Below are 25,388 nucleotides of genomic sequence, written 5' to 3'. Positions count from 1 at the left end.
CCGAAGTCCCACAGGCTAACTAAGCCCGATAGGACTCCTTCTTCAGCTTGGTGGCTCCCCTCACCTCTGGTGTCCACCATTTGGTTCAATGGTTTCAACCATGACAGGCACCAACCACCTTGCTCAATGCAGCAGCTTCAGCAATGGAGATGCTGAACGTGGTCCATTCGGACTCAATGTCCCCAGTCTTCCTCGGAATACTGTTGAAGCTCTGCCGGAGGTGTGAGTTGAAGATCTCACTGACAGGAGTTGCAGGTGAGAAGTTCAGGATTGTGTTTGGAAGTAGCCAACCATAGGCGGGTCGCTCCTCAGGTAGAAGAGAATAGTAGATCCCTGATCGCCGACACCAGAGCCATGCCAGCTTGTAATTAAGTGAGTGACACCTCGGATCTTGGTCTGCATTGGCATAAAAAGCATGTCTAATAATAATAATAACAATAATAGTACCAAATATAAACAAACTTTAGAAAGCTTCAAAATAATGATTTTAAGCTTTTCAGACCTTTCTCTTGGCCAGGGCTGGGCAATTAATTTCTATAGGTGGCCACATCAAAAATCTGAATAGTGTTGTAGGGGCGAACCGCTGATAACTTTAACTTAATGTGGCTAAATATTAAATTTCTCCCATTTCTCTCCTACTGGTAATCAGAAGTTTAAGAATATTCTGTAGATATTTATGTAAATGTATGAATTGTTATGTAGGTTGACATTAAAATAATCCTTTAAAAGTAATAAACAACTTTAAAAAATCATTACATCACTGTTTTATTTTAACTTATTAATCTTCACAAATCTGCAGTATGTTAAAGATTCTTTAGAATATATAAAATAACTTTATACAAGAAGAAACAAGTGCTTACGATGTTTCCATTCAGCTCACTGGTTTAATGAGAAAAATCCAGTCTGTCTTGGGCTTGAACAAGTGCAGCGAAATCTGGCTGAATGTCTGCGTTGTAACCCTGAGAGGGGATCATCAGATCAGAGGATCTGGATTTGTTGAACTTCATCACTGAGAATGTCTGCAGGTAGATCCAAAGAGGGCTAGGATGCTCTGAGCATGTCTCCTCATGTGTGGGAAGAGTAAAACTCAGGTAGTGGGACAGACCTGTGAACATCACTGGGTGCATTATCCACACTACAGGAGAAGAAACCATGTGCTTCAGTAGCGACGGTTCACTCTCAAACGTTTTCAAGTCTTGAAGTTGCCTTGAAAACTCGCCATGCGGTGCTTCTACCGTGGAACCTGTGAGGCTGATCAGCTGATGGCCTCCTTCAGTGTTAGCATGTGAGTCAGGATATTGTCCCCCAATTGAGTTGAGAGAAGTTGCAACTTTCACTGTGCTGTACATTTCAGGCCCTTGCATTGCACTTTGATATTCATTTCATTTATCTGAGCAGTCACATCTACAGAAAACCAAGGTTGTCAAACCAGTCTGCATCTGAAAGCTTATTTCTACCTTATTAAGCTTATTCATAAGCATTTCTGATCATGCTTAACTTTTCATCACTATGTGCTGCTTTTACGCGACATGCCTGTGCATGTGTGGTATTTTATCTTCCTGGTGTTTCCTCGATGAAATGGGCGGAGAGAACAAAACACAGCCAGAGAGCATTTGAAGCCACACAACACGAGCGTGGAGACAATTCTTCCTCTGCAGATTTTGAAGGCACCGTAAGTTTCCCTTCTTTCTACCTTTAAGCTTTTATAGATTATTGATTAAACAGAAAAACACATAAATTCTTGTTGAGTAAACAATAAAACCTGAAGCTCAGTCACAAAGCGTCAGTTTCTGTTGGGCGCTGCTCACACACAAACACTCAGGAGGAAGTGCTCGTGCACGCTGCTGTTATTTGCAGGTTCAGTCGGTTTTCTGCAGCTGGAACTCATAAATCCATGTTATGCAAATCTTCTGTTATAACAATGTAAGTAATGTTAACATCTCTGTTTATCATCTCAACTGTAGCTTTAAGTTTAAGCATTGATGTTAGATGTGCAACCCTGACTCATTGAGATTATTCTGTTTACCAAGAACAAGTTTGCACTCGTTGATGCGAACGTCTCAGCAACACCTTTGTCACAGGCTAATTGGTCCATTGTTCTAATTTGTCATGATAACTACAGAACAACATGGTAAAGATCAGCACATCAATATATTGAACTAAACATGACTGGATTTATAAACAGACTTCAAACATTTCAGTAACACACACACAGTCCACACACCTCCTGCTTTTGCTTTCATTTCTAACATCAGATCTCCTTTTTTCACCAATCTTCTTCCTCTAACAAGATCCTCAGTCTGCCGCTGTTTCTTTTGTGGAGGCAAATCCATTCTGTGTTTCCTTCAAAGCGTCATTTCCACTTCAAAGCTGTGAAAATGTGTCAGATGAAGTTCCCTCTTTAAAAAGCGATGATGAAACTGTGGCACTTAGTGACTGAAACCCAAAACACATCATGTTTGTCTGCTGGAGAGACGGATCAGGGCGGCCTTCGTCGCTGTGATGTCATCAGCCTTTGAAGACTCTGTCAGGACAGTGACCGGAAGTGACCTCAGTCTAAAGGTCATTTGTGGAGCTGAGCTGATGCACAGCATCAACATGTTACTGCAGCTGAAAAGTAACAAACTCAGATTAAACAGTTCAAACAAGTCGAAGGCGTTCCTACATCAGGGAGCAAAGACGAACTCCACACACACTGACACCACTGCAGTGACACGTTCAACACAATAACATGATGCAGGTATGACGCTGACCTTTGACCTCAAACCCAGAAACAAACATCACTGATGTGTCAGTGTACAGGGACTGTTATCATAAATGTGTGTTCGTCACATTAATCTCAGCTCAGATGTTTTATTTTAGCTGGAGGCTCAAACAGAGCAGGGAGCTCATAAAATATAAAAGCAGAATTCAAAGAGCTTTTAATAACTCAACACGATGCTTCAAAGTTAAAGGAGCTGGACTGATGTTCGTGCACATCAGAAGCTTCAAATATACAAAAAAATTTTTATAAAAAGGTAGCAGGAGGTCAAAGGTCAGAGCTCCTGTGGGTCTGAGGGCGGCTTCACGCTGGAGAAGGATGAAGGAGTCTGACCTGAGCCAGTGTTTGACATGAACACATCAGCACTGCTGTCAGTGAGCCTAACGCCAGCCGTTAGCATCATTTCAGTGTTTCTGTGATAAAAACACTTCCTGTCACTGTGGTGGTCACAGTGACATCATGCAGTTTGTGTTTTGACCTCCAGAAAACCAGGAGACATAAATCACCTTTGGACAACCTACCAGAGATTTGGGAGTTTCCCACGTGCACCTGAATGCAGCACTGACAGTTTCTAACGGTAACGTTACACAACCCTGTGGGTGTTTCCTTCCTGCTCAAACTTTACTTTCTCTTTCCTGAACTACCCGTTTCTGCTGACTGATCGTCTCCGTGTGAAGCTCCGTGTGAAGGTAACCTTAGCAGTCTTTAATGTTTCCTGGCTAACATCAGCTGTGTGCAGCTTAGTTCCAGCACCAACAGCACACATCTGCCGCTCCATAGTTCACGGTAACGGACTCACAGCTGGACCAACAGGCTGTTGGTTAAGGACGTGTGCTAAACACACATCCTTCTTTCAGTGTGGGCGTGACTTTGTCTTAAAACACACATTTAATGTCCTGTTTGTAGTTCGAAGGAAAAACGACTCCATGATGAGTCAGTTTGAATGTTTTCAGTGATGATCTGTAGAAAAATAGCAGTGAAGACTTTTTCAGTACAGGGTGAAGTTTGTGGTTCAGGTTTTAGCAGCTCTGCAAGTGGAAGGTTTGAATCCTGTTTTAAGGACTGATGTAAATTTCTTGCCGATGGGCATTGTTCCCTCTAAGCTGCGCCCTGTGCGCAATTGCGCACTGCTGGCACGGTCTCTGCGTTGCGCACAAAAAAGAAAAAATCTAACCTGACTTGAAATTAAAATGAATACTTTAACAATCATGTTTTGCAGTGTTAGTCAGTGACTGACTGCTCCTGTATGGGATTAGAACGATGCCACCTTATCCCATAGTCCAGCCAATGATGCGATCCACATTCATATATACGCAGTAGTGATGTGTCGGTCGCGAACGAAATGTGTCAGAGCCGGATCTTTGACGTGAACGACGCGAGCCGGTGTTGTGCTTTGCGCTGGGCAGAGGGGGGAGGGGCGGTAGTTACAGTCAGTAGCACAGGAACAGAGCGGGAGAGAGACAGAGACAGAGAGAGCCAGGGACAACAAGGTCACATTAGAAAGGTATAGTAATCATCCACAACTATTTTCAGTTGCAGATGATGGGATTTCCGTCTCTTTTTAGAGAGCCGGCTCTTCAGGTTGTTTTGTTGCTTTAATTAATTTATTATTAACAATAATATAAAATTATGCACAAAAGGAATTATAATGTAAAAAAAAAAGAAGTCTGTTGTATTTATATATGTTTATATATAAATATATGCGGTGGCCCCTAGAGACAAAACATGTACAAACTGCAAAACACATTTCTAGCATGAACTGAACTTCCAAAGCAGAGCTACTAGATCACTTAAATTACACAATTGAAAGCATGTGTGTATTGTTTGTGTATTTGTACACAAGCACTCATATATATTCAAATAAGTTAAAAAAAAATGTTAATTTACCTGTTACTACCACACACCAAATCTGGTTGTTGGTACTTGCTGGCTTGTGTAGCCACGAGGTAACAAAAGCTCAACACTGCCCCCTAGCATCCTGGAGCACTGCTGTTGTGTTTTGTACGTGCTTCTGAGTTGCTGATGGGTTCCTGTTGTCTAAAGGTTGTTGCTCCTCACAGATCACAGTGTTTTCAGCCTTTGGTCAGTTTTTGCTGTCAGAACTTTCTTGATGTGATAGATGTGCAGCTGCAAACATCTGGAGTTGGTGGGGATGGGTTGAAATATTGACACTATGATCAGCAGCTGAGCTGAACAGCTGATTTCCTCTCAGTGTTTCAGGATTCAGAGACTTGTGGAGACTTCTGATCACTTCCTGTTTAAAATGTTCGACTTTAACCCTTTGTGTGAAATGAAGCTGCTGACTTCAGAGAGGGTTCAGCCTTCACAGTGAGTAAAAGAGGAAAGACATGAATGTTCCTGTGCTCCCTCAGACATTTGATTACACTCAGACAAACAGCAGCTTCACTGCATTTAGTTCATGTTTGTCTGTTCAGACACAATCGCTGTTGTGTTTTAGTGTCTCTGCTGGAACTACACAAAACTCCTTCATTGACCCAACACTGAGAGAGGCCCTGCAGCTGAGAAAGTACCAGAACACAAAGAGAAGGAAAGACGTGTTTTCAGGAGCTCAGAAGGAACCATTTCAGTTTCTTTCCACTCGAGCAAAAGTTCAGCAAAGCAAACATTTAAAGATCAGAAAAGATCAAATCTGTCAGATGTTAAATAAACAGGAAGATGACCGTTGACCAGAGCAGGAAGAAGACGACAGTCTGAGGTTTCACTGTTTTATACTGCACCTCACACTAAACAGCTAACAGTCACATGACTGTGACCACAGGAAGTTGATGAAACCACCTCCTCTGTTACCAAGCAGAAAACATGAACACACTCAGTAAACAATGATGACTATGAAGTTCTTAAAGTGAAATAAAAAAAAACAACTAAAAAAACTGTTAAACTTGTAACTGTTTAAAGAAGAAAGCTGAGACTTACTTCAGTCGCATGGTGCTCCTCTTTTTTCCTCCTCTCTTTTTTTAGACATGAGGTCACATGACAACTGTTAATGAGTGGGAGGGGCAGCGTCCCGCCGCCTCAGTAAAACTGCCCTCCTGGCCAACAGGGAACAAATCAGTGAGGATCAGTTTTGCATCAATTACAACCAGGCCCAGGCCGTATCATAGCGTTCACGGTAACACCGGAATAATGTTGGGCAACGATAAGAAAATGAAATATGGCGATAGAATATGAGTAACACGCGCATGCGCAGTGCCTTTGTTTTCATACGCACATGGCGGTGACGGAGAAGGAGAAGGGCGAAAGCGGATCGTTGAATGAAACGATGAACCAGAACTGGTTTGTAAAAATGCTGCAGCTTCACTGGTGTGGAACTGGTTTAGCTTTACCATCAGATACACAACAAAGCACATGTTTTTGTAAAGCCTGCAAGCGGGCCGTCGTTATTACCGTACAGATTTTATGTCCTACACACTGCTCAAAAATCTGTCAAGAATGTTTTAGTACGACTTTGCTAAGTTACAGAGCATTACAGCTATCGTAGGCTGGAGCCTCGCGGAGTGATACGTACGGTGCTTCAACATAATATTACATGCACATAAAAAAACAGCTGCTTGTTTAAGTGAAAATCAGTGATGTTTTTTGGAATAATAAAGTTGTGGAGTTGTAAAGTATTTTGTGTCGCGTCAGTTATATCGTTATTGCAAATTTTCAAACATTTATCATGATAAATATTTTTGGCCATATTGCTCTGCCCTAATTACAACATGGAGTGAGTTCAGTATGGATACGAGAGCATCTGGATTTTGAAAAGTGGGCTGTATGCACCACTTTGAACTGGATTAAACAGTGGAGAGCACATAATGATGTTGTGTTGACATGTGTGAGTATACAGGCCCATGTCATGTCCAAGTCTTCTTCCCATAATGTTTTGCGTTTGGCTCAAGAGGCACTCTATTGGTTGGATTCAATTGTTGGATAGTTCCTAATAGTGTAGGCTGGTGGAGGCGGGGGGCTTGAGTCTGATACCTGGGAACAAATAAAGTGCCTGGCTTGCAAGTATCTTAAAGTGTGTGATACTGGTTGACTGTATTTATTACCAAGTTGTGCAAATGACAGCAGAAGCTAGAAGAAGGGTTCATCCAGCCTGTTTTACATTCTGGTGGAATTTCAAGAATGTTAAGTTTAGCTAGAAAGTCATTAATTGCATTGCAGTCAGTTTGTGACTCTGAGGTGTAAAGCTTTTAAATCTGGCCACTGAATTTATTTCATTTGACGGACTAGTTACACAATATGGGATCAACAAGAAAAGATTTTTAGAATATCAACAAATTAAATCCATAGTAAAAAAGAAATTTAAACCGGGTCAAGTTGAACTACAAACACCACCAAGTGTGGTTCAATTTCTTACTCTTAAACCCCCCAAATTACTATCCAAAATATACAGAATGCTTTCTAAAACAGATGAATCAATATCACTTCCTATTGCAAAATGGGAAGCGGATTTATCAGTTAACTTAGACCTAAACTTCTGGTCTCAGATTTGCTTAAAAACCTTTCATCTAATTAGAAATCCCAGTCTTCAATTAATTCAATACAAAATATTACATAGAGTGCACTATACAGGTCATCTGATGTTCAAGATGGGCTTTACGTCTACCAACAACTGCTCACACTGCCAAACCAATTCACCGGACAATTACATCCACGCTCTTTGGTTCTGTCCACCAGTTCAGAAGTTTTGGCGCGAGATATGTGAAGACTTATCGAAGTGTCTGAAATGTAACATTCCAACTTCCCCCTTAGTGTGTTTGTTGGGCAGCTTAGATAATGTCACTTCAGAAAAGAATATCGCCCATATGGTTTTCACTGCCCTATGCATAGCCAAGAAAACTGTCCTCATGAACTGGAAAAATAAAAATAATCTTAATTCTAACCAATATAGAAATTATCTATTAGATTACATTAGTCTTGATACAGCCTCTGCCACCACATCAGATCAATTGCTCTGGGCTCCTTTGATCAGCTCCATCACCTAGTGGGGGTGGGGGGTCATAGTTTGGTCCCGCCTTCACTGTTGTGATTGGTGTGGGGGTAGGGACAGGCTTAGGGCGTCGGGGGGTTCCCCGGAGGCATCTTCCTTGGGGGGCTCAACCCGGGGTAGCGGTCATGTCCGGTTAGGGGCTCTGTTGGCTCTCAGGTGACTGTTTCCTCGCGGCTGCGTGCAGCGGGGCTAGGGGAGGGTCTGTGCTGTCTGGTAGCCTGACTGCCCCTGGGTGGGTCTGGGATGGGCGTGAGGTTCTGGGGGCGCTCCGTCTCTGGGCTGGGGCCCGGGCCGGGCCTCGGGGGCTTGGATCCTGGTTGGTGTGTTGCCGGGGTTGTGGGCGGGTGGGTGCATGGGGGCCCAGCCCTGGAGCAGGGTGCCGCCGGTGCATCGAGCCACCTGGGGGGCTCTTCAACTGGTGGGGAAGATTGTCACATCTTGCAGGAGCTTTCCTCTCCTCAGGGACTCTCTGCAGGAGGGGGAGATACAGGAGAGGTGGAGGAAGATCTCAGCCTGGGTGTTTATTGTCTTATGTAGTCTGGAAGATGAGTGGATGGTGGGGTGGGTGCAGTTTTCTCTGTGGTGGGGTTGGGCGGACTGTCCCGGGCTCTGTGGGGCCGGGAGGCGCTGCTGCGCTGGGCCCCGGTCTGGATGGGCCTGGGCCCCCTTTCCCTGGCGGGTCGCGGAGTATGGGGGTGCCTACTAGGGTCAGCGGGGGAGCTGGCCCCAGGGAGGGGTCACTTGCCCCTCCCTTCCTTCCCTCCCCATCTCCAGCTGCCTCCCTCTTCCCGCTCCACCACAACCACCCACACATGCAGGGCCTTGGAGTAGGGGTATGTCACCAGGGTGCAGAGGAGGCTACCCCCCCCCCCCCCCCTGTCCCCTTCTGGCTGCCTCTGCCTCAATTTTATCCCACAACTTAGACATTCACATTACTCACACTCTCATTACACATACATATAGGATCTTGGGGGTGGGCACGATACACGGAATCCAAAGTACCATCAGGGTGTACACCCCACCCCTGGCGTCGTTGCCCACCTCTCAATTTTAAATACACGTAGACATTGAGGGCTAGCAGGAGGGACCATGCGCTTACCTGCTGCTCTCTGGCAGGTAGCTCTATGCCCTCCTGGGTTTTAAATGCACCTTAGAACACACATGCATCAACACTACAATGAGCGGGTGGAGGGAGGTTTGGAGTCTTCTCTCACCCCCATTCTCTGCGACCTGCTGGAGCGGGGGGGCTAGGAGGAGTTGGCCGTCCGACTGCGGTCTGGAGTGTGGGGCCTCCCTGCTGCTGCGGAGTCGGGGCGGTCTGCCTCCCCCCACCGCAGGGAAAAGGGTAACACCACCTGGGTCTGGGTGCAGTTCCCCCCTCCAGGGGCAAGGGTACCTAGACCCGGTTTGTAGAGTACGCTTGGGGAGTGTGATCGTGTGTACAACGTCTCTTTATGTCTGTCTCCACGTTGGTTGAGTGTGGAGTAAGTGCATATGAGAGCATGAGGGTGGGAATGGATGTTTGTATCTGTGTGTGCCTGTATGTCTGTGTCTATATGTCAGGCTGGGTGTCAGACGCCACCTCTCTGGGGACATCTCAGGCCCTCCAAGGTTTGGAGGCCTATCTCCCCCTACCACCACTTCCCCTGCCAGTGGCGGACCCCCTCAGACATCGGTGCGTTGGTGGTTCTTTGTGTCCGGGGGTGGGCGTCCAGGTACACACCGGCTCACTCCTTGGCGGCCGCTTATCGGGGCCTGGAGCCTGGGGCTCGCTCGGGCCACTTCGGAGGTGGGGTGCCCCCGGCCTCTCGGCCTGGGGCTCGGTCACTCAGGCGCGGCTGGCTGCCGGCGGAGCTCACGGGCGCGTCACTGCAACTCCCCCTGGCTTCTGCTCCGCGGCTGCTGAGTGAGCCCTCATCTGGGACTCTCCTCAGCTCTTTCTGGGACAGTGGCGCAGCTGCCCCTCTGTTGGTCTTCCTTGGTCTCTTGTGTTCTGGGGGCCTCTGGATGTCTGGAGTTTTGATCTCCTCCATACCTGCTTCATGCCCTGGAGGACGGGGCTGTGGCCCCCCCACACCCTCTAGCAGATCATTACATGAAGGAACCTTTTAAAAAACAAAAAACAAGCGCGTCCATGCTCACAGGTGTACACACGGGTGATCACACCCACAAACTACACCCTTTTTGGCTCCTACCTCAAAGCACACTGTGTTCTGTTGATCTTATGTGCTGCACAATAATGTTTAACATTTAGTATTTACTGTCATATTCCCATATATCATTGTGATGTTGTTTATTCTATTACTCTTGTTCTCTTCTGCTTGTTTTCTTTTTTCTTTCTCAGCAGGTGATCCAGGTGATCGATATATGCATTTTTTTTTCTTTTTTTTTTTTCTGCTTATTCTGTTGGTTTTTGGTTTTTGCCCTTCTCCCCCGTCCCTCTTCTCAGCTGTTTCTCTTTCCCTCTTTCTTTCTCCCCTTCTTTCCCCCAGTCAAGTCTGTCCCATATTCAGTAAGTGAAAATAAAATAAACAATAAAAGGTGAATCAAATGGACCATTACGGCAAGGCTGGGATGGTCAGTTTGGTAAAGTAAATCCGTTGGGCATCTTTCTTTGCCTTTAGACAACAATTCTGATGCAAAAGAACCAAACGGGACAGGCAAAAAAAAAAAAAAAAAATCTGGCCACTGATATAGTCCTTAAAATAATCCCATACAACAAGGCTGGAAGTCTCTGGAGAGGGGCTAGTGGCAAAGTAAAACCTTATCATGCTGGATAAACTTTACAAACTTGTCTCTTTTCTTTTCCTGTCCCGTTTGGTTCTTTAACCGTCAGATCTGTTGTCTGAAGACCAACAAGGAGACCCGATGGATGCCTTGCCGTATTGGTCCATTTGATCGACCTTTGTTGTTATTATTTATTTTATTTTATTTTCAGTTGTTACAGACGGGACAGACATGAGTGAGGGATAGGAAAGGGAGAAAGAAAGAGGAAGGAAAAGAAAAACAGGAGGGAAGAGGGACAGTGAGAGAGGAAACTTATAAAGAGAAAGAAGGGAAAAAAATCTCCTGGATCAGCTGTTGAGAGAAAAAGAAGAGAAAACAAGGAAAAAAAACAGAGCAACATACTAAACACAACACCATCACGTTAATCTAGCTAAGTGTGAACAGCGGTAAATACTAAATATTGAATGTTGTTGTGTAGCAAACAGGACCGACAGCGCACAATGTGCTTGGAAATAGCACCAATAGAGGTGTAGTTTATGTCTATGAACAGACATGAACAAACTTCTGACAGAAGGGTTGAATTGAAACGCCGTTGTGCAGCTTTTGCAGTAAGATGTGGAAGAGACGGAGTAAGTGGGGCATGATCTGAAATAACTATGCTATCGTAGGCACAGCAGTGGACCTGCTACAGATAATTAATGTAATGTATGGTGCACGAGTGAGAACTAGAAGTCTCTCTTGTGAGGATTTAAGCTACACTAAACATCACACATTCCATATTCAGATAGAAAGATGTCGTCACAGCTTAGTAATAATGCTTTGTGAGGCTTCTGGAGTCTTTGGGAGCCTCTTAAAGCCTCGCCTGTAGAACATAATGTTCGCCCGTTGATTAAAGACCTCAGGATTGTAGTCTTCCACACTACAGATTGTTGCGCCTCAGCAGGTGAATCTCCTGCTCCTCCAGGCCCTCAAATGATGAGGTCCTCGGTCTGGTATCGATGGAGACGAAAGATCACCGGGCAGGGCGGGTGGCCCACGGGCAGCTTAGCTGCAAAGGAGCAATGTTTTCTATCGAGCTCAGGTGGAGATGGAAGCAAGTCTTTGCGCAGTAACTCACAGAGAAGGTTAGAAAGGAAATGAGTGGGGCGCCCATTCTCAGTGTCTTCAGGTGATCCGAGGATCTGAGGTAACTTTTATGCTACAATAACCATAAAAGTTACTGTACGGCTATCATTTGTTAACATGACGCTTGTTCCTATACATGTAGTACATTTATTACCAACCCGCTGGTCATTCAACATGACTTCTGAGGTCTTAATCCAGCTCAAGATGCTGTAGATTCCCGACAGTAACAAGCTGGCAAAACGTAGTTCTATTAATCTGCACTCGATTACTCTGGAACTGGATGTAAGTCCCGAAAAACTGAATTGTTGAACTGAAACTGAAATTAGTCGAGAGCTACATTTTTAAAGGATAAAATACAGTTTCAGAGCAAATGAATTCATTTTCAAAATATAAAATTCAATTTTAATTTAGTGACTATCAAACAAATATAATGAATTTCAAATTATGCGAATTCAAATTCAGTTTTAAAAAGCATTGATTCAAGTTACAATTCAGATTCAATCTGAGCAATTCAAATTTAACTTCTTCAAATTCAGTTTCTGATGGCACAAAGTTCTGCCCACAGTTGATGTTTGTGTATTCTCTGTAACACCTGACACCAATTATCTAAAGAGGATTTTAATTTTTACAACAACCAGCGAATGTCTTAATGTGGGGGTGTGACTGGGTGAGGGAAAGACTCTACAATAATACAAGTAAAACAGAGAAAACCCAACAACTCTTCGTAATATTCTGATGCCTGCAGACATGCATTTACTATGATTATTATGATTGGGTGATTTGGAGGCTGAAATCAGCTCTGTGACACTTCTCGCAGTGAACTGATGAAAGCAGTTTGTGACAGAGGAAACTGTCTGGCTGATTCTCAGAGATGATATTTGGACATGTACTCTGTTACTCTGAGGTGTGCTGCTGTAAACGATTGTGTACTTTATTCTTTCCATACGTGCCAGTGCAACTCCGACTCAGTTTGATCGTCTGTCTCTGAACATTTACAGTTTTTATCAAATGAAAGGAAACAGGAAACACAGTGCAGTGAACGCTCTGCACAAGAACAACATTCAGTTTATTTCTGTAATGTGAACGTTATTTTTCCTCTCATTAACATGATACTGTCATAAGTACATTAATTAATAACAATGTTGATAAACTGTGGTTGTAGAAGTCTGTACAGTCTCTAAGAATAACGCTGCTTGTTGCTGTTATTATTGATCCCTTATTGATATGTGATGGTCAGTCCTACAACTACAGCAGATACCTCGTATTATCTGCACTCAGATGGAGCAGATCAACACATCAGACACAACCTCTGCAGCTCTCAGCTGATGTGCACATGAATGATTGTGTTTCCTCTGCAGGTGAAGGTAGAAAGTGTGTGTGAGCTGATTTGGATTGAGCAGCATGGATCAGTGTGAGGACAGAGAGGAGGGAGCCCCTCCCTCTAAAAGAGCCAGAGAGAGCCAGACCAAAGCTCAGAGGTGAGATGACCATCTCTAACTGTCCATGACTCCATGTCACAGCTCAGCACTCACATCTCTGCTCCATCATTATTCACAGGAACCCACCTGGACCTCCACCCAGAGAGCATGACAAGTCTAAAAGCCCTCCCATAGAAGACCTGCCTGTGTCTGCTGCAGAGAGGTGAGCTGTTAGTAACATGAACTCTGTGCTGTCAGTTTGTTGTCTGATGTAAGTGATGATGATCTTTTTGCTTCGTGGTTTTTAAAATGATCTAAAATGTCTCAAAGGACACACAGGCTCAGCTGTAACTGTCATTTTTATCTGATTTGAAGCCACATTTTGACAGAATTGGCTGTTTTTAACTATTTATTTTAAGAAGTTATGGAAATTTAGACATCAGACATCTGGATCCTGAACTGTTATAGAAACAAATGCTAGCAGTGGGTAGTTTGACTTTAGCCTCGTGGCTAAACTGACCAAAACCAGCATGCCCACTGCCAACACTAGTTTGGAGTTTCCTTCTGCTCATGCTCAGCCTGCAATCCAGTTTGTCTTTAGGATGATGAAGGTATCCTAATCTTCATCAGCTTCTGTAGCTGCAAATTAAAAAAAATGTTTCCTCCCTAACAGGACCCATGGGACTCCAGCTGGACTTGAAGCTGGACCCAGCTGTGTGTCCTTCAAGAGTGACCGGTCTAGACGTCAGCCCATTGATTTTAAAGTCCAGCAGGTGTCTGCTGCAGAGAGGTGAGCGGCTAGTAACATCAACTCTTTGAGAGCTGATTTAACTGCTTGGTGTTGCTGAATGTTGTTATACCTCCTCGTTTATCTGTTTGTGTAAGGTTTGTGGTGGGAGTAAGAGGACTGGGTAGATCTGGTGGACTCTGTACATTTCCATTTGTTTTCTGTTAAAAACACTAAGTAAGCAGGTTGGTGCCACCTATGCAGTGTTTTTCATCTTATGAATATTAAGATTTTTCTGTGTTTTTGTTTCGTTTTTAAGAGTAGAGCTCTGCCAGGTTAGGGTTAGTAGGTCTGACATTCAGCTGCAAATCATTCCAGTGTGGGCTGAAGGCCATCACTCGATGAAGCCAACAGAACCACATCATCTGTGAAAACCAGAGAGGATATTCTGAGACCACCCAAGTGAAAGCCTCGTGGCAATTCTGAACAGAACCGGTGACAAAGGGCAGCCCTGACAGAGTCCATCACCCACTGGGAAAGAGTGCAACTTACTGGTCCTCCTTCTTAAAGATGGGAACCACCACAGTCTGTCAATCTAGAGACACTGCCCCTGATAACCACGCAACATTGTAGAGATGAGTCAACCAACAAAGCGCTAGAATGTCCAGAGTCTTCAGGAACTCAGAACGAACCTCTCTTGAAGGTCTGCTGGAGGTGTTAGTTGAAGATCTCACGGATATATCGACAAAACATTGAGAAACTAAAAACTATAGAGCATCTCATTCATTTAAAAACAAAGTTTATTGTTTTAATTACAAGAAACCTTCCAACACTGTAACTGACTGACCCATTTTAAAACGAAATAAAGCAGGAGGCCCAAACCATTGCACATACTGGTTCTGTATAGCACAAACGTTCTGCTACCAAATGACACCTGAGCATCCTGACTCAGGGTTTGAACGATTCATCCCATCGTCTGATCCAAACCATATTGTTAACGTTAATACAGGAACCTCTCTGTGGTTTGTTTATGACAAAACTGTGAGATTTCAACCTCTTGGATATGAATGTGGTTGTTTACCAGGACACAGATGAGTCAGAGACAGTTAGCAGCTCTGTACTCGTGTCCAACACGATGATCCAAAAAATGGTGAAGTTTGAGAGACATAATTATCTACTTCAAGTATCCGGTCGTTAAGTGATGACGTGATGAATCCTACTTCCGGGCGTAAAGTAGTCTGCGTTTAATATGGCTTTTGTGTTGTTAACATGTTTAATGTTTTGTATTTTCTTCTATTTGATCTCAAAAAGCTCCTAAAACAGTCAGTGATCACTGTTGACCTCCCTCGGCTTTTATTACCGCTAATCATTTATTTAAGCTCAGTTTTTAAAACCTTAGGATGTAACTACAGCCCAGCCCATGCAGCAGTATATGAACGACTAACCTCGTATTGTGGATGAATTATCTCAGTTGTTCTCCTGGCTGAAGTTTGGTCCTTTTACAGCATCCTGCCATGCGATTACATTTGTTCCTGACCACCGAGAACACTCACGTTAACTTTTATTGAGTGGAAAAAAAGTTAGCTTGTTTATATTATGCTAACATAGCTGTGTCGCTAGCGGTCACGTAGCACATCATTAAATAGCAGCTAGCCAAACTTCAGTAACCCTACAAACGTCACTGCTGTTTAGTTTTCTGTCTTCATTTATGTTGGAAGTGATAACAGAGCTGTACATTTGAATTTGTTTCCAAAACCCCGCAGTCAGGAAATGCTATATTATATTTAGATAGAAGCTAGCGAGCTAACTTCTTGCTAACTTCTAACTTCGTTAAATGTCATAAATTCCGTTTTCATGGATGCCTGGATGTTAAACTCAATTGTTACGCCTGGTAGAGCAGAACGCTGATCATTTTATTAAAGATGAAAGACTTTAGACAGTTTTTAACTCTCAGTAATGCCATAGTGATCGTTTGATATATGGACCTGCAGCGGAGTTTAGACCCAGACACGGCTAGTGACATCAGACTTAACGACCGGATGGTCGTTGAGCTGAGAGAGGAATTAATCATATCTTAGACGATTGATTGTTATTTAACTATTTCATTATGTTTTCTTTACAACTGTCATCCAAAGAGAATTTGTTAGCAGCTGATGTTGGCTTTTAGTTGGGAAACTTAAAGTAAAAAGAAACTAAGCTGAGCTGTTGATTTTTAGTACGATCAGCTGAAATCATAGCCATATACGACTAAGAGCAGTCATCTAAATAAATGTCTTTGTCAAAATATCACTGGCTGAATTGATGATAATTCCTCCACAGAGTGGACCAGGAGAGCTCAGAGGTTCAACGTGGTCAGACTGCCCATCAAACACAGCTGGACTCCATATTTATGGTCTGTACATGTACAACAACTACTTCTACATCTATTCTGTTCACAGTCATCTCCATGCTGCTCTTTGTAGACCAGCGGGGTGTCAGTGTGTCCAAAATGGATCTGATGATTTCAGTCTGATTGGCTCATTCATAAAGTATTCTGTTCCAGCTGCTGGAGGACAACATCATCACGTTTGTGAAGAACGAGCTGAAGAAGATCCTGAAGCTTCTGAGTCCAGATTACCCAGAATGCTTAGAGAGTCAGAGGGAGGATGATGAGAAGAGCAGAAGCAGAGAGGCATTTGTGAAGATCACAGTGGACTTCTTGAGGAGACTGAATGAGGAGGAGCTGGCTGACCGTCTGCTGCGCAGTAAGAAACAGATAAAGATTAGAGCTGGTTAATGAATGCTAAATTAACTAATATCTTGCAGATGGACAACATGCATGTGTACTTAATAAATTCTTGACTGAGATTTAATTAATTTGTTTTTTAGAAATTCCCACTGAAGGTTTTCAACATCATTTCAAGTCTGCACTGAAGAAGAAGTTCCAGCATGTGTTTGAGGGCATCGCTAAAGCAGGAAACCCGACCCTTCTGAATCAGATCTACACAGAGCTCCACATCACAGAGGGAGGGACTGCAGAGGTCAATGATGAACATGAGGTCAGACAGATGGAAACAGCATCCAGGAAACCAGACAGACCAGAAACAACCATCAGACAAGAAGACATCTTTAAACTCCCACCTGGAAGAGATGAGCCAATCAGAACTGTGCTGACAAAGGGAGTGGCTGGCATTGGGAAAACTGTCCTGACACAGAAGTTCACCCTGGACTGGGCTGAAGGCAAAGCCAACCAGGACATCCAGTTCATATTTCCATTCACTTTCAGAGAGCTGAATGTGCTGAAAGAGGAAAAGTTCAGCTTGGTGGGACTTGTTCATCACTTCTTTACTGAAACCAAAGAAGCAGGAATCTGCAGCTTTGAAGACTTCCAGGTTGTGTTCATCTTTGATGGTCTGGATGAGTGTCGCCTTCCTCTGGACTTCCACAAAACTACAATCCTAACTGATGTTACAGAGTCCACCTCAGTGGATGTGCTGCTGATAAACCTCATCAGGGGGAAACTGCTTCCCTCTGCTCGCCTCTGGATAACCACACGACCTGCAGCAGCCAATCAGATCCCTCCTGGGTTTGTTGACATGGTGACAGAGGTCAGAGGGTTCACTGACCCACAGAAGAATAAGTACTTCAGGAAGAGAATTGGAGATAAGAAGCAGTCCAGCAGGATCATCTCCCACATCAAGACTTCACGAAGCCTCCACATCATGTGCCACATCCCAGTCTTCTGCTGGATCACTGCTACAGTTCTGGAGGATGTGCTGGAAACCAGAGAGGGAGGAGAGCTGCCCAACACCCTGACTGAGATGTACATCCGCTTCCTGGTGGTTCAGGCCAAAGTGAAGAAGGTCAAGTATGATGGAGGAGCTGAGACAGATCCACACTGGAGTCCAGAGAGCAGGAAGATGATTGAGTCTCTGGGAAAACTGGCTTTTGATCAGCTGCAGAAAGGAAACCTGATCTTCTATGAATCAGACCTGACAGAGTGTGGCATCGATATCAGAGCAGCCTCAGTGTACTCGGGAGTGTTCACACAGATCTTTAAAGAGGAGAGAGGACTGTACCAGGACAAGGTGTTCTGCTTCATCCATCTGAGTGTTCAGGAGTTTCTGGCTGCTCTTCATGTCCATCTGACCTTCATCAACTCTGGACTCAATCTGCTGGAAGAACAACAAACAACCTCCAAGAACTCTGACACAAGAGAATCTCCAGAGAAAAACTTCTACCAAACTGCTGTGGACAAGGCCTTACAGAGTCCAAATGGACATCTGGACTTGTTCCTCCGCTTCCTCCTGGGTCTTTCACTGCAGACCAATCAGACCCTCCTACGAGGCCTGCTGACACAGACAGGAAGTAGCTCACAGACCAATCAGGAAATGATCCAGTACATCAAGAAGACGCTAAGTGAGAATCTGTCTACAGAGAAAAGCATCAATCTGTTCCACTGTCTGAATGAATTAAATGATCGTTCTCTAGTGGAGGAGATCCAGCAGTCCTTGAGTTCAGGAAGTCTCTCCACAGATAAACTGTCTCCTGCTCAGTGGTCAGCTCTGGTCTTCATCTTACTGTCATCAGAAAAAGATCTGGATGTGTTTGACCTGAATAAATACTCTGCTTCAGAGGAGGCTCTTCTGAGACTGCTACCAGTGGTCAAAGCCTCCAACAGAGCTCTGTAAGTAAATATGTGGTCATTCCTTTTTGAATTTGTGAAATATTCAAAATAATTCAGCTTTTAAAGGTCCTCTCGAGCCTCTCGATTATCAAAGACATGTCTTTAAATTGCTGCATTCATCTTTCCCTGACTAGTCTCCTGGTTCCTGCTGCCATAAACCTTCCCCACAGCATCCTGATGCCACCACTTGTTCACCTGTAGAGATGGTATTGGCCAGGTGATGACCTTTAGCTGGTTTCCTTTAGACACGACATTTGGCATTCTGGCCAAAGAGTTCACATCAGATCTTTGGTCACCTCTCTATTTGCTCTGAAATGCTCTCTCAAAAATGGGACCGTATATGAACAAGCCTGTGCCTTTAAAAATCACAGCCAGTCAACTGGTGGACTCTATTCAACTTGTAGAAATATCTAACAAATGATCATTGGAAACGGGATACACCTGAGCTTAATTTTGAGTGGCATGGTTGTGAATACTTGCTTATACTTGCTTATACGTTTTATTTATTTATTTTTTGGTTGTTTCATTTTAAATAAGTTTCTGAAAAATTTTCAAGCAGACTTTTTTTTTTTACTTTGTCACTATGGGTTGTAAACAGCACACGGCAGAACCAACCACAGTTTCACAGTTTGCATCCTGCTGTATTTAACACTTTTTCCCGGTTGCTGTACACACACAGTCAGCTGCAGCTCCACAGCTTGCAGCGTGAGCCGGGATTGCATATGCCGTACAGGTGAGTCCATCTCCCCTACAGCGGCTCAGCGATAGGGAAGTGTGAGTTCAGGTGGCTACCCACGTATCCGTGGCGCTGGTGACGGGGGCCACCCATGTGGCAATTGCAGATGTAAGCAGAGGCTCCCACGTGGCTTGGCAGGTGGCCGGCATGCAGGACCACTTGGCGTGCTGACCTCAGGACACCGCTAGACCGGCCAGCACGGTGACCTCAGGAGTAGCACGACCCTTGCACGCTTCGACCTCCACCACCTGCTTTAGATGCCCTTCGCAGCCCCTCCTCGACCTCCACCTCTGGCTGGAGAGGCCCCTCGCGCTGCCTCTGGCCGGTCCGTGAAGACACACCTGTCGCTCTGCGGCCCTCCTCCGGGACCATGACGGGTGCAGGCCCCTGCCGGCCAACAGCCGCTCCCACCCAAGGAGTGGGTGATGGGTGCGCTGACAGGCTGCATCCTGGCTGGTTTCACCCTGGAGGCCAGAACAGGCGCTGTGCAGTTGAGGGTCATAGGTGGGGGTGGCGGGGGTGGCGGCCAGGAACTAATCTGAGCTGCTAGACTCATGATTCGCTGCATCCGGGAATCGGATCAGTTTTCTAGTTCTTCCCACGGGTGGCGAGACACCGCTGCCTGCCAGCTCGGCCACTTTTTGGGCCAGCTCCTTCCCTGGCTGGCCCGGTCTTGGGTCTGCCACGCCCCCTCCTGGGTTTTGGCGCCACTGTAAACATCACACGGCAGACCCAACCACAGTTTCATGCTTTTCAGCATGCTGCTTTATTTAACAGCCCAACACATACCAACAGCAACAATCTAATGACTAACAGCACAGCCTTTTAAGCCAGCAAGGCATGATTGGTGTGATTCATTTTGGAATGAGGCTCTAACATGACAACTTGGAGAAAACTGAACTGCTGTGAATACTTTCTGCATGCATTCTAGATCTGATCCTTCAGCCTCGTCTCCGAGATTTGCTAGCCTCGTGTTTTTCACTCACAATGTTGTCTTCAAGGACAGGAGTTTTGTTCTTTATATCAATTACACATACTTTAGTTAGCTAATCATAGCTCAGTTTATAACTCGCCTTCAGTGTAGTCTGTTATCTCCTTTTTCATTTCTGCTATGAACTTTCCAACAAGTGTGATCATACCAGAAGCTTACTGACCAAAAGCATCTGGTGGAGGTGCAACACTTAAGTGTCCCTTAGAAGAGATTTGTTTGGGCCAAGAAAGTGACCAATAGTGCCTTCTGTTTATGCCAACAGGTATATTTAGACAGAGGTTGATTTGTGTTTTCACCAAGAAAATTTAAAATGTTTTATTAAATTTGTTTTAACTCAAATTTTAGATTCTTTTCTTAACCATGAATTGGGTTGTCTAGGTTCAGCATTTACAGTAATTTAATCTTATCACAAATCTTGCTTTTCAGATTGAGTGGCTGTAACCTTTCAGGGAGAAGCTGTGAAGTTCTGTCTGCTCTCAACTTCCAGTCCTCTAGTCTCCGAGAGCTGGACCTGAGTAACAATGACCTGTGGGATTCAGGAGTGAGGCTTTTCTCTGCAGGACTGAAAAATCCACATTGTAAACTGGAATTTCTCAGGTCAGGAATCAGCCATAAAACATTAAATTGTATTAATATTTAAACACCTACCAATCATATAATTGTCAAATTATTTTTGTTTAACCTTTTGCATAGTGTTAGACTCTGGGTACTGTAGACTTTTTTCATATTTCATATTTTTGCATGTTTAAAAAGTGAATTCATTCACCGTCCATTTAGAGAATTTAGGGCTATTTTGTGCTTGTGATATACTAATTCCCTTTCATTGCTATGAATGATAGATTAAGGAAAAACTGCAGGAAATGCAAAAACGACCTTGAGACATTGAGAATAGTTACAAGTACCTGGGAATCCCACAGGCAAATGTGGCTTCCAGGAAAGCTGCAACCACAAGTTCTGAGCAGTCAGCCGAATGGGAAGAACAAGATCTGGACAATCAATACCTATGCCCTTCCCCACTGGTGAGATCATCAGTTGGCTAAAGGAGGCGATAGAAAAAGCAGATGAAGACAGCCATAGTGATAGATGTAGCTGAGTGATAGTAATATGAGAAACCTGAAAAATACGACGGGCTGTGAGATGAGCTCAAAAAGATGTCGAGGGTGAAGGAAACAGTGGTTCTCTTGGTAACTGGAGCAGCGAGGGCAGTGACCTCCAAACTGGGCGAGTGGCTCCAGCAGATCCCAGGAATGACGTCTGAGATCTGCGCCCAGAAGATTGCAGTCCTAGGAACAGCAAAGATACTGTGCAGAACCCTCATGGCCTTATCACTGTGAAAGACAAAGCTGGCACCGCTGATTAACAATGGGCAAAAAAATCCAACTAATTATATCTCATTATGTGTTCTCAATTGCTGCTGCTATAAATAAAGCTAACATTAACTGAATGCGTGGAATGGGTGCGTGGCATTCAAGCTCAAACAAAAGAAAAAAACAACAACACAGCAACAACAAAAAAGTGTTCACACGTTGTTCTGTCTGCAGTCTGTCAGGCTGTCTGATCACAGAGGAAGGCTGTACGTCTCTGGCCTCAGCTCTGAGCTGCAACCCCTCCCATCTGAGAGAGCTGGGCCTGAGTTACAATCATCCAGGAGACTCGGGAATGAAGCTGCTGTCGGCTGGACTTAAGGATCCAGACTGGAGACTGGACACTCTCAGGTATGGAGAGAATGTCTGATAGAGGAGGATGAATTTTAATTTCCTCAGGGAATGATAGAGTTCTCTGATTCTCTCCCTTTCACATATATTCTACGTGTGAATCAAAGGAACATGTGTTTCGTTCAGCCTGCTATCCCACAGCTTCCCATCCAGTGTGATACTCAGCCTTTCAGCCTTAACTGGAGAGCAGTCTTCTGGTCGAGTCAGTGCTAAATCAGCTGTCGGCCTTCTTCACGTAGTTACTGGGTCTTACAGACAGACGCATCAAACAAACAGACATTTTATCTTCTAAAAGGATTCAGTGTTTCTTTTGATAATAAAAGCCTAAGCACCAAATGAGCAATACATATTTAGCCCTTCTACTTCTCAACATCTGGGGCTCCAACTTATCTCTCGACTCAGTCCTGAGTCCTCCTCACCCGACCCCAACCAGCAATGGCATCTGATAGTTTGGTGGCACGTGTTCGTCCTTTACTGCCGTTGTTATCAATCTGTTTATAAGAGTCCTCAAACATGAGATCTGACAACATCAATCCCAGAAAATTCTTTCATCTCATGTGACAGTTTCCATAATCCTTCCGGTGCCCTGGTAACTGACCCGTCCAGAGCTGTATAATTTGAAATATACATACAACAAGCCGACCCAGGCATTGGACACACCCAATGTGTCCAATTTTTTGCCAAAAGCATAACTAAAGCTATCCTGATCTGGACTGTCATAACTGACGTTGACATCAACTTTTCTGACAGTCCAGCTATTGCATTCCTGGTCAGGTTAGCCCATTTCTGCACATTGTAATGAACATAATTAATACAGCTAAAATCCTTATTGGGTGTTATGCAAAGTACTATAGACTCAAACCCGTTAACTGTTGGGTTTGCCAATTTATAAGTAAGTAACGTGTACTTATTAAGCGCTTTTTGTAGACAGGCTGTCACAAAGAGCTGAACATGAAGGTAAAAATAAACAGAACGCTAAGTATCCAAACTCTCTGTGAATGGTACTCATGGACAAGGCCCATTTAATCAATGGCCCTTGATCAGTGGTTGTTGATCAATGGGGATGAGAATTTGCATAATTATGATACTGACCTCCCAGCCCATTGTTCCTTCAGTGGGCTGGTTTCAGTCATTATGCAAATTTACTGTTTATAAGATTGAAACCTGCAGTCAGCTGAGACTGAAGACGTCACCTGGATGATGACGAAACGTTTCTCCCACAAAACGCTACGTCCAGATGAACAGAATCAACTTTTGGAGATTTACTTACCTGGATGATTGAGAAATGCATCAAGAAGAACACTAAGTAACAAAACAGACAATATAAACAATACAAAAGGTTAAAGGTAAATAAAAAGGTAAAAGAAATGAAAGCGATCAACAGAAGGCTTTGAATGAATTTTTATTCATCTGGAACTCCTTTCTGTATCCCTGTTGATTTATATGTGCTGAGAATTTTGTCTAATATGGACCGTCTATTCCAATTTTTGGACTGATGTACCTTTTGTCTTATAACTCTTACTGGCAGTCCCAACCTGACCATTGAGCAAGACACTGACCAGGCACTGGGCAATACCAAAACAAATCAGCCTTTATATCAAAGATCTGGAAGAATTTGGCCATAAAGTAAAATTCACGGTGCCGTCAGGGCGTACGTCCTCTACTTTGGTATCCAGATTTTGATATAAACAACAGGCTCTGCTTACCTTTATTTTGAAGGCTTTCTGTGAGCTGAACCGAAACCAGTTGAAAAACTCCGTCAGGGTCGCCACTTTGTTGTGTTCATTTTTCTTTCTTAAGGAAGGAGAACGACTATCTTTGGAAAGATTTTATTGGCTTCAGCAGTTGAAGTTACAAGTTATTGCGTGCTGGACCTCAATGTGAACACGCGGTCTGCTTCACAAATAGGATGGCCCTGTAAGCATGAAATACAGTTTTATACCGTGATGTGGTGCTCCTACCGTCTCCCCTGCGGGTCTTCTCCACTCCGTCCATGTCTGACCTTGTCCTACCATCTGCTTCTTTCCTGGAAAAAAGGAAAAACACCTCCGTAGCCTAACCTTGTTGCACTAATATTATCCAGCAATTCTTAGCCTCTTATTTTCTACTGATTATCTAAATCTGGGACATTGTGTTCGGACTTTCTCAGCCCAGAAAAAATATCCCCCTGACTCTAACTCCACAATTGATGTGTAAGCATGTTTGCAAGCTCTACATGTCAGTCTTAATAATTCAATTTTAGAATATTGCTGAATTAATGCGTTTGGCCCTTATTACATGGAGTGCCACATTTGTATGAGCACAATAGGAAGGTGTATAAAACATCAAGCAAAAGCAGCTTTATTTAATCATTTTTCATCCTAACACTATCAGTCTGTGTATGAGAGCCATGTAATGTCCATGTGTGCATGCTGACTGTGCTGCACTGACCCCCCTCCTCCTTTCAGGGTGGAGCCTGCTGGAGAACAATGGTTGACACCAGGTCTGAGGAAGTGTAAGTGTGTTTTTAAAGGGATTCATGAAAACAAAGCAGCACACATTCACATCTCTGATCCATCATCTGTTCAATCAATGAACAGATGATGGATCAATAACTGCAGCTGGATTGTTTTTGTTCTCTCCATCAGATTCCTGTCAACTCACAATCGACACAAACACAGTGAACACAAAGCTCCAACTGTCCGACAACAACAGGAAGGTGACACATGTGGAGGAGGTTCAGTCATATCCTGATCATCCAGACAGATTCGATGTTCGTCCCCAGCTGCTGTGCACAAATGGTCTGACTGGTCGCTGTTACTGGGAGGTCGAATGGGAAGGACTGGTTGATATATCAGTGAGTTACAGAAGAATCAGAAGGAAAGGAGAGACGTACAACTGTGTTTTTGGATACAACGATCAGTCCTGGAGTCTGGACTGCATTAAAGATGGTCCTGATGCTGTCTGTCACAATAACAATCGAGCATCCATCTCCTCCTCCTCCTCCTCCTCCTCCTCCTCCGTCTCTAACAGAGTAGCAGTGTATGTGGACTGTCCTGCTGGCACTCTGTCCTTCTACAGAGTCTCTGACACTCTGATCCACCTCCACACCTTCAACACCACATTCACTGATACTCTTTATCCTGGGTTTTGGTTAGAAAGTGGTGCCTCAGTGTGTCTGTGCTGAGTGTAAAGAGGGTCGTCTTGTTAGAGAAACACTGACTGTTGAACAGTTCAGTCTGTACATGTCTGTCTCTTTCACTCACAAACGATTTTCAATTCTTTTTTTTATTTAGTTTATTGCACCTTTTTCCAATTTATGTAGTTACTACGGACTTAATGCATACATATTATTACAATTTGGGATGTAATGGTTGTATTGATGTATAGCAACTTGAAAACTAACTTACCTTAAATATGTTTATTTGCAATCTCGAGATTTGCTGCAGCTTGAATTACTTTCTACTGAGTTGTAGCAGCGCATTTTCACGTGGTGTTCTCTGTGTGTTTGAACCAAGTTATGTAATATTTGCATAATTTGAGT

The 25,388-nt window shown here is 44.0% G+C and overlaps 1 protein-coding gene across 1 annotated transcript; it reads left to right on the top strand.

Annotated features, from left to right (window-relative positions):
* The first annotated feature begins 13,013 nt into the window (after positions 1 to 13,013).
* Positions 13,014 to 25,119, top strand: LOC113023540 (NACHT, LRR and PYD domains-containing protein 3-like). Its single transcript, XM_026169620.1, has 10 exons — positions 13,014 to 13,090; positions 13,170 to 13,253; positions 13,704 to 13,820; positions 16,077 to 16,149; positions 16,300 to 16,501; positions 16,626 to 18,423; positions 20,577 to 20,747; positions 21,692 to 21,865; positions 24,313 to 24,359; positions 24,493 to 25,119. The coding sequence occupies exons 1-10, from the start codon at positions 13,014 to 13,016 to the stop codon at positions 25,029 to 25,031; spliced, it is 3,282 nt and encodes a 1,093-aa protein (XP_026025405.1). The 3' UTR covers positions 25,032 to 25,119.
* Positions 25,120 to 25,388: the final 269 nt, after the last annotated feature.

This window comes from Astatotilapia calliptera, chromosome 6 (genome assembly GCF_900246225.1).
Source record: "Astatotilapia calliptera chromosome 6, fAstCal1.2, whole genome shotgun sequence".
NCBI lineage: Eukaryota > Metazoa > Chordata > Actinopteri > Cichliformes > Cichlidae > Astatotilapia > Astatotilapia calliptera.
This window is presented reverse-complemented; position numbering and strand designations above follow the sequence as displayed.

Coding starts and splice junctions, on each gene's coding strand:
- LOC113023540 (XM_026169620.1), top strand. CDS start 13,014: ATGGATCAGTGTGAGGACAGAGAGGAGGGAGCCCCTCCCTCTAAAAGA. Junction 20,748..21,691: donor TGTAAACTGGAATTTCTCAG/GTCAGGAATCAG, acceptor TTCTGTCTGCAG/TCTGTCAGGCTGTCTGATCA. Junction 21,866..24,312: donor TGGAGACTGGACACTCTCAG/GTATGGAGAGAA, acceptor TCCTCCTTTCAG/GGTGGAGCCTGCTGGAGAAC.